This window comes from Vipera ursinii, assembly GCF_947247035.1.
Source record: "Vipera ursinii genome assembly, chromosome: 1".
Classification (NCBI taxonomy): Eukaryota; Metazoa; Chordata; class Lepidosauria; order Squamata; family Viperidae; genus Vipera; species Vipera ursinii.
In genome coordinates this window covers 297596591-297605868 of record NC_139512.1, presented here as the reverse complement: position 1 = coordinate 297605868, position 9278 = coordinate 297596591, and the positions used below count along the sequence as shown (strand labels likewise).

At 37.5% G+C, this 9278-nt stretch overlaps 1 protein-coding gene across 1 annotated transcript; it reads left to right on the top strand.

The window, feature by feature from the left end:
* Window positions 1-1843: 1843 nt before the first annotated feature.
* On the top strand, window positions 1844-8963 carry GLO1 (glyoxalase I). The gene is made up of 6 exons (XM_083348050.1): window positions 1844-2224; window positions 4107-4189; window positions 5052-5192; window positions 6019-6086; window positions 7486-7575; window positions 8017-8963. Exons 1-6 carry the CDS (start codon window positions 2144-2146, stop codon window positions 8103-8105), a joined length of 552 nt encoding a protein of 183 aa, XP_083204176.1. The 5' UTR covers window positions 1844-2143; the 3' UTR covers window positions 8106-8963.
* The last annotated feature ends 315 nt before the right edge of the window (window positions 8964-9278 follow it).

Sequence of the window (9278 nt, the reverse complement as noted above, 5' to 3'; positions counted from 1 at the left end):
TCATGAATAAGTGATCATCTGGATTATATTGGTCTGGTGAGGAACCAAATCAATAAGAGAACAAATTATTCATACAATTATAAAATATAATAAATTATTTGAAGTAAATAGTTCGTTGGTTAGTGTATCATTCTAACCTCAAAATTGGTTTAGCTAAATCATGTTTAATTCTGGGCATGCATGTTATATAAACACAACCTGAGATAGTGCTGTAGTAAATCAAATATAATCGTTTATAAACCATAGTTTATTACCTTACTGTGCTATATTAACTCAGTCAGTAAATTGGCATTTCCTTCTAATCCAGGGGTGTCAAACTGCCAGCCCACAGGTCGGTTGCATCATGTGGAGGCCGCGCCCACCCCAGCTCTGGCAATGCAAAAAAATTTGCAATATGTCGCAGCATGTCACATGACACGCAAGTTTGACACTCATGTTCTAATCTCTTTAAATCTAGACTCTCTTGATCAAGCCTGTTGTTATTTTGATTGATATGTACTGGTAAAGGATGACAATATGGTTACAAATGCTTCTGAATTACTGAATTATGTTATTGTGTAACTTTTTCAAACATCTTAACAAATGTTCAGTTTAAAACTGAACTCTTCAGAACATTCTGGAAAGTTTATGTCATAAAGAAGTTTAAAAATTACAGTAAATTTGACTCGATAGACAATTAATCCATTTTACTCAGTCCAATTGTTGCTGATTATTATTGGTTTTTGAAGCTTTTATGTTAGAAATTTTGGATTAAAGGCAAAAAATTGCTTCACTGTGGAAATACGTAAGTTCATACCTCCCTGTATTCCTTAAACCAAGCACCTTTTTTCTGAGATTGCACTGCAAACACAACTGCTTTAAGGAGTTGCAAACATGCATTCTCCAAAGCAGTTTTGAATTGGAAGCCCTGTACAGGCTGCTCTTTATAGTGATCAGTGACTTCTTGCCTTCTTGTGTCCATTTCTTTACACCATTTTTTTTCTGGGAAGTTGGAATGATTCAAAAGAAAAGTACACAAGAAGGATCTGGAAGAACTGGAGTCATTTAGCCTGGAGAAAAGAAGGAACGGGACAGTACTTTGAAAAGCCCTGCAGAAAAAAGTTAAAATCTGCTCTCTGTTGCTCCAGTCTGCCAGATTAATCCAAGAAAATTACCCTAAGAGAGTGCTATACAGTAGTAAAGCAAAGACTATAATTTTATAAATGATAGTTTATGGTTTACTATGCTGAGAATTACTTCTGCAAATCTTGCCAAGAACACTGCAGGGACTGGTCCAGGCAGTTGCCAAGAGTCAATACTAACTTGAAGGCATGAATGAATTGCTGCATTAACAGAGTCAACTCATATTTTATTGAATAAGCATTTGAGCAATGTACATGCGGGCAATACTAAGTTGGAGAACATTGCTTTAATAACAGCTTCTTCAACTGCAGCCTTCTGCTCAACTGTTATTAACCAAATGTCTTATTTGCTATAATAAACACTGACTTTGAAAAACAATGCTTCACAGCCGTCATGAGATTTCAGAAAATTGGATTTTGTGAGAATACCAAACAAGTTAAAATTTTCCATTAAGTCTCCTGTGGCTGTTAAGTATTTTGCTCAGTTCTTTGCTTTTGAAGAGCATGTTCAAATTAATCGTTCTTTATTGGATATACGGTATTAATAGAGTTTTAAAAAGTTTTCCTCAAATTTCTTAACACGCATAATTTTATTAAAAAAAATTGTACTTCCTATCGTTTAGTTCTCTGCAGTCCTACTGTATGTATAAGTCATACTGTAGCTGCTCTCACATCTGTATTTTGCATCGCCACCCAGCGAAAAGTGAACTCGCAATAACACCTAGCTTCCTCATCATTTATAGGGGATGAATCCTCTTTCCTTTTAAAGGAATCGGGGAGGTAACTCTCCTGCCGCAAAGAACGCTGGGAACTGAAGGAAGGTATTGAAGTAGATCTGCTACGATAGTATACAGTGTGGATGTAGGCCAAACTACAGTTTTGCCCGATTTGCATGCCTTGCCTCTATTGGCTGGAGAGTCTCATCCCTTTTTTTTTCCCTCCTCGTCGCCTCTAAAATACGCTACTGGGCGGGGACGGACTGGGCGTAAGTCGGTGTGGCTGTTCGGGTTCCTGGTTGCAGCATGTCGGAGCAAGGCGAGTTGAGCGGTCTGACCGATGAGGAAGCCCGTAGTGCCTGTTCCGACCCTGATCCCAGCACGAAGGTAAAGGGGAGGAAAGTGACTTTCAAGGAGGAGGAAACCTTTGAAGAAACGGAGAGAGCTTGCTGGAAAGTGGGAAGAAGAGGGCCTCTCTTGATTGCACTGCGAGCAACTTTCGCTCCGCCGAAAGAGCTCGTAGGATTCAGGCGTTGCAGAATACCAGAGTGGAAGCCAAGCTAAAAAGTAACCTCAAGTCTACTGCCGGAGGATCATATCCTTCCCGGAATGCTAATAGAATAGAATAACAGAGTTGGAAGGGACCTTTGGGTGGGGGGGGGGTCTTCTAGTCCAACCCCCGTTCAGGCAGGAAGCCCTATACCAGGGGTAGACAACCTTGGCTCTTTTATGACTCGTGGACTTCAACTCCCAGAATTCCTGAGCCAGCATAGCTGGCTCAGGAATTCTGGGAGTTGAAGTCCACGAATCATAAAAGAGCCAAGGTTGCCTACCCCCTGCCCTATACCATTTCAGACAAATGGTTGTCCCATCTCTTCTTACCAACTTCCACTGTTGGAGCATTCACAACTTTTGGAGGCAAGTTGTTCCACTGGTTAATTGTTCTAACAGTCAGTGATATAAATCCTTCCATTCCCCACCATCCAGTCAGAGCTGAAGAAGCTTCTTGGATGAGAAGTGAAACGTCTTCAAAAAACAACAACAAGAAAGTCCAGTTACCTCTTGAAAAAAGCACCTTTGGGACATTGTAAACTTATCTATATATATATCTCTGGGAATTAGCTCCATTTAACATACTATAATGTTCTTTTGAAAAGATAAAATAGAACTATGTTGCAAGAGTTATTTAAATCCAACCTCTCTTACCAACAATTCCTCATGTTATCCGAGAGCTCCTCAGGAGACAAAATGGTAAAAGTAAGAGTGACTTATGGGAGAAATTTGTGACCTTTCCTGCCTTCCCCATTGACTTTGCTTGTGGGAAACTGGCAGGGAAGGTCACAGATGACGTTCTTAAGTGCAAGGCAGTTTCCAAGCATCCGAATCACAATCATATTACTGCAGGTGTACCATGACGACCTCAACTTCATGGATATAGACTGCTCATTAGACCCCTCATTCAGCACCATCATAACTTGAACAGTCGCTGAACAAATGGTTGTACCATGTTGTAATTCTTTAAGCCAAGCAAATCTTTTTCAGGGATTGCATTGTGGATGTAAGTGGTTTAAGAAGTTGCAGGCAAGCATTCTTTGAAGCTAAAGCACTCTACAGCCCTTCATAATATGAGGCACTGGTTGGTGATCTTTGCATTCCAATGTGCATTTTCTTTTTAACAAAGTTGGAGTAAGTAGAAAGAAAACATGAAAAATCAGGGAGCTGAATTTCAAGTCTTAAATTGAAAAATTGAAAGCACTGGGTTCATTTAGCTTGGAAAAACAAAATCTAAGGAGAGCAGGACCACACTTTAAAATCCCTGAAAAGGTGATACATAACAGTCTTTTCTATTGTCCCAGAGTATATGAAATGGAATAATTTCCTGAAGGATCCAGTGAAAGTTAGAAACATATCAGTAAGAACAGATGTAAAGTGAACCAATTATCAAGGAAGGTGATGTATTTAAGGAGAGCCTGGACAGTCGTCTCTTACAATGTTTTGATTTAGATTCTTAGGCTGAGCAAAAATTTTCAATTTGAAGCTGCCTTTTAAAACAATAGTTCTTTGATTGTTATTCAGTACCCCAAGCATCAAAATAATAACATCCACCAGAATCCTGTTAAAACTGCAAGTACTGACCATGTAATATTGTGCTGTTAATCTGATATCAAAACAAATATCATTTTAGCCTTGGCTATTTTTTTTATCCCTAGGAAAACTATATTCTATGTTGTTGAGACTTCTGATTTACCAAAGCTGTATTTTTCTGTAGGACTTTCTTATGCAGCAGACAATGCTAAGAGTAAAAGATCCTAAAAAATCACTGGATTTTTATACTAGAATTCTTGGGATGACGTAAGTAAAAAGAATTTACTTGTCTTCATGAGCATTTTAACCATCTAAAAACAAAAGACTTGGATCTAGTCCTCAGCTAATGAAATATTTTAAGCTGCTTTAAACTGTTCCAACAATTTGGAAGGACTTTGAGAAAACTTGGCACATAAAAGATGAACTACTAAAGAAAGAAACAAAACCCCTTTTCCTTTTCTTTGATGAGAACCTCAGCTCAGTAAAAGGACTTTTTGTTTTTCTTTGTGGGTATAATGTTTTTGTCAATAATTTGACAAAACATGCTTAACTCTGCCTTTCCTCCAAGGTTTGAAGCAGAATGTTGTTCCTCCCCATCTCACCCTACCAGTAACAATAACTAAAAAGTATCTTTGAAATAATGAGAAACTAAACGCTTTGGGCTACCATACGTGTTATAAGTAGTCTGAATTAAAACTGATTAATGTGTTAAGGATTTGGGAAATGTAAAGTGCATTCATATCTCTGCTCAGAAGTAATTTTGTTTATCAGTAAAAAGCAAACTATAGGCTAATTTATGTTGTTCCTCACAAATGTTTTTGAATAAAAAATCCAAATATTTTCTTAGTGAAAACTGGGATTTTATATAAGCAAAAATGTTGTATTTTCCTCAACACTACCATAGTAAGAGTCTTTCTGGATTTGATCTATATAAGAAAATAATACAACTTTCTTGTATGCTTTTGTTGTCATTGTAAACCTCATGTTTATTTTTAATTGATTTTTTTCAATTTAAAAAATTGTCAACAGCAGTCCTAAAGCAGATCATCAAGGGGCTTAGTACTGTGTTACAATGAGGAAACTGGAAAAATGTTTAGAATGAAATAATTTGTATGTTTTTTCCCCTCAGTTTACTTCAAAAATATGATTTTCCTTCTATGAAGTTCTCCCTCTACTTTTTGGCCTATGAAGATAAAAATGATATTCCAAAAGATAATAAAGAGAGGATAGCATGGACCTTTTCCAGGAAGGCCACAGTAGAACTGACACAGTGAGTGTATTCTTTGAAATCTGGTGACTGTTGCATATTGGTTTTTCCCTAGTCCACAGGTTTTCATCTGCTATATAATCTTCAAACCTGGAGATTTGAGAAATGAATAAGAAACAATCTTTTTGCAAACTATGGATCACCTAGAAAAGAGAGGATACACTTAATTTTTTTTTTTTTTAAAGAAAGGTCTTGTTCCTGTAGAGCAGGGGTGTCAAACTGCCGGCCCATGGGCTGGACGCATCACGAAGAAACCGCACCCACCCCATTGCCGACAATGGGGAAAAAGCTCCAATACGTCGCATGACATCACATGACATCACGAGTTTGACATGTCTGCTGTAGAGGGTATGAAAATGGTCTTGAAGAAGGAAATCAAGATCCATTATGCAAGCAATAATTTAATCCAAAGAGGAGGAGATGAGGAAAAAGTTAAGAATACTTAGCCTTGATTCTCTTTAGTGTAAGAAGGGAGGAAGGATTCTCTCTCAGGTTTTCAGATTCTGATATACTCTCTGGAATGAACTACCCCCGGAGCTGTGGATGGCCCCTGATCTTTGGTCCTTCCGCCGTGACCTGAAGACCTGGTTGTTCCAACAAGCGGGCCTGGACTGACTACAGTTTTTAATTAGGTTTTTTACTGGGTTAAATTGTCTCATAATTATTGCATCTATTTAATTCTTTTTTAAATTTTTTACTCTATGTTTTTTAATTTTTCTTGTTGTGAACCGCCCTAAGTCCTCAGGGAGAAGGGCGGCATATAAATTTAATAAAATCAAAATCAAATTTGTCCTCCACTTATTCCATATGTCCCCTTTCTTTCTTTCAGCAACTGGGGCACTGAAAATGATGAGAAACAGGCTTACCACAATGGCAATTCAGACCCCAGAGGATTTGGTATGTTTTGAAAAAAGCCAAAATGTATTACCTGTGTGTCTTTTATTTCCAGAAAAATCTAAAAAAGAAAGGGAAACGGGGGGGAGGGGGGAAACCTCTATTCCAGCTTCATATTTTTTTTTGAATGTTTTGATGGTTGAAAACTTTTTCCATGAAATAAAACAATGGCATTGGCTCTAGGACCGTCTCTCCCCAATTTAATACAGATTGTATTCAGTTTCCACAATCTGATGGCAGCATACATTTCCTTCCAGGTTGGGCTTCATTTGTCAGAGAAACCATATTTGCAATTACTATGTAATTCTACTGGAGGAACTTCAGCTAAAAAGAACATTGTACCTCAGGGGTGTCAAACTCACAATGTCACGTAATGTGTTGTGACGTATTGCGACATTTTCCATTGCCTGCAATGGGGTGGGTGCGGTATCGGCATGACACATCCCTGGTGCCAAAAAAGTTTGGGACTGCTGGTTTAGTGTATTTCAGCAAGCTAGGGATTGGACTAGATCGATATAAGGTCCCCAGTGATTCTCTGGTTTATTCAGTAAAGTGGTATCTTCTTGATAATCTCTAAATTGGCTACCAGTTGTCTTCCGGGTGAGGTTCAAGGTGTTAGTAATGACCTACAAAGCCCTTCATGGCATGGGTCCGGAATACCTTGGGGAGCACCTGCAGCCGTCGTCAACTTCCCTCCGCCCAGTACGCTCCCACAGAGAGGGCCTCCTCAGGGTGCCACCGGTCAAAGAATGCCGACTGGTGGCCCCCAGGGGGAGGGCGTTCTCTGTGGGTGCACCGGATTTATGGAACCATCTTCCGGTTGAGCTCCAGATGGCGCCCGATCTCCGCTCCTTCCGGCGCGATCTTAAAACCCATCTCTTTAAACAAGCTGGCCTGGCCTGATGGGACGGGGTGGGATTTATATAAATGAACTTTAATTTTAAATTTGTATTAATTTTATGGGCATTGTTTAATCATGTTTTAATAATTTTAATTTTTGTATCTAGTTTTTATGTATTGCCCTGTTCACTGCCCTGAGTCCCCTGGGAGAAGGGCGGTATATAAATTAAATAAATAAATAAATAAATAAATAAATAAATAAATAAATAAATTTATTGAATTATAATTCTCATAATCCTGTCATTGAGTTTCAGACCTGGATATAAATGATAGGAGTTGTACCAATGCATCCGGATCACATCAGATTGTGGCTATTCCCTTTTAAATGTAATTTTGAATGCTATTAATAGATTTCTTCTCTATGTATTATAGAATTATGGTTGTAGTTCCTGGTTTTTTCCCCCCAAAAAATAGATGATTTATGTCAATGCTTTATGAACAAAGGCATTATTCACATATTACCAAATGTAGCACTGTTTTTGATTATTCTGATTATTTTTAGGTCACATTGGAATTGCTGTTCCTGATGTAAATAAAGCTTGTAAAAGATTTGAAGAATTGGGGGTAAAATTTGTGAAAAAACCAGATGATGGTGAGTGTGCTGTGAACCAATAATGCCTTTTTCTTTGTACGTAGTATTGAGATTAATCGGTGAATACATTGATCATGTCAAATTATATATACATATATGTAGGGTAGCACGATGTGTGTCTCCAACCTATTTGTCTATTTTTAGCTTGCTTTTTGCAAATAAATGATAAAAATCTTGTCTCTGGAAAAAAAATTCTTGGAGAAGAAATGATGCTAATCTTGGAAAGTTGTAAAGTGGGATCCAATCTGGGTCGGTCACGGGGACCAGAGGTTTGGTCTTCTGAGCTTTTGGACTCATGCTGAAGCCCCCATCCTCAGGGAACCTCTGGTGACCGACCCAGATTTTATCCTACAACATTATCCTGGGACATATATACCTTGTAAAAGCTTAAAATGAGAATTATACTGAAATTTATTAAAACTACATATTCCTCTTTTATAGGTAAAATGAAAGGCCTGGCTTTTATTCAGGATCCTGATGGCTACTGGATTGAAATCCTGAACCCTAATCACATGGTGACTTTAATCTAGGTTAGAAATAACAACAATGCGCTGTGAGCATTCATCAATAAACTGTTGTAACTTCTTTAAGGAAAAACAATAGATGTAATTGTGGGGGGGGGGGAAAGAGTAGCTGATTCTATATTCTGTTACTCCTCCCTACTTAATTTATGAACTTTGCTGTGAACTTGAGCACTTTTAGTGTACTATAGCAGAAGAATGATTCAGACTGGAAGTTAGGGAGTGAGCAGAGGTGCACTGATGGTCTCAAACTCCTTTCTTTTCCTTTTGTGTGTAAGGAGAGATGGGAAGATCAATTTTGGCAATTTCCTGCTTAGTCTGAAGACAGAATATTCTAATATTTTTATTTTGAGGCATGTAAACCTGTGGATCATTCTCAAAACCAGTGTTGTTAAGATCTTTATCAAGGTGTGAATTTCCAAATCTACCATAGCAAAAACAGCTTTTAGCTTTTTGTTATTTAGAAATTTGCTTTGTGTCTACTAGGCAGGGATCTCTTGGGGTAGAACAAAGCTTCTTAACTGATTTTTTTTAATGGTGAACCACAATTAGGACAAATCATGTGAAATAAATGAAATAGGGCCAACTTTTTTTTTTAAAAAAAAATATTATTTTGCCATAGTGCCTGAGTGCAGCCAAATGTTCTGAAATTTTTCTTCTGGAAAAATGTTTACCTTAGAACCCTTTTTATGGTTGGTGAATTCTGTAGTGCAATACAAATTGATTCTTGCCCCTAGTCTAAATAAAGGTTGCAGTATTTGGATCATTTTGAAGTGCTGACAAAAGTTCAAAATGGGAATTTAAGACTTTTTTTCTGGAAGAAGACAGAAAATATGAAATACGATGGAAAATATTAAAATACTTGCATACTAAATTGTGAACTTGTACTCTTTTTTATTCTCTGTTGCTAAAGCTGACTCTTGTGGAATCTTGTTTATGCTTTATATTTTGCACTAGGAAAAACAATTTCAGGTTCTGTTGGCTGTTTGCAAAGCAAAAACCAGGAAATTATTGGCTTTGGAGAATACATTGGGAACCACTTTAGTATAAAAATATTCCTCTTACCAGTCACTTTTTTAGCAACTCAAGTTACAAAGATGCTGAAAAAATAATTTTACAGCCAAGTTACCATTTAATATCTTCACAGTGTTCCTTAATCAAGTGATTATCATTACACTCAGT

Bases quoted from the DNA above. Each gene is read 5' to 3' on its own strand.
- GLO1 (XM_083348050.1), top strand. From the start codon at position 2,144: ATGTCGGAGCAAGGCGAGTTGAGCGGTCTGACCGATGAGGAAGCCCGT. The intron at 4,190-5,051 runs GTAAGTAAAAAG...TTTTCCCCTCAG, and splicing joins ACTAGAATTCTTGGGATGAC to TTTACTTCAAAAATATGATT. The intron at 6,087-7,485 runs GTATGTTTTGAA...GATTATTTTTAG, and splicing joins TTCAGACCCCAGAGGATTTG to GTCACATTGGAATTGCTGTT.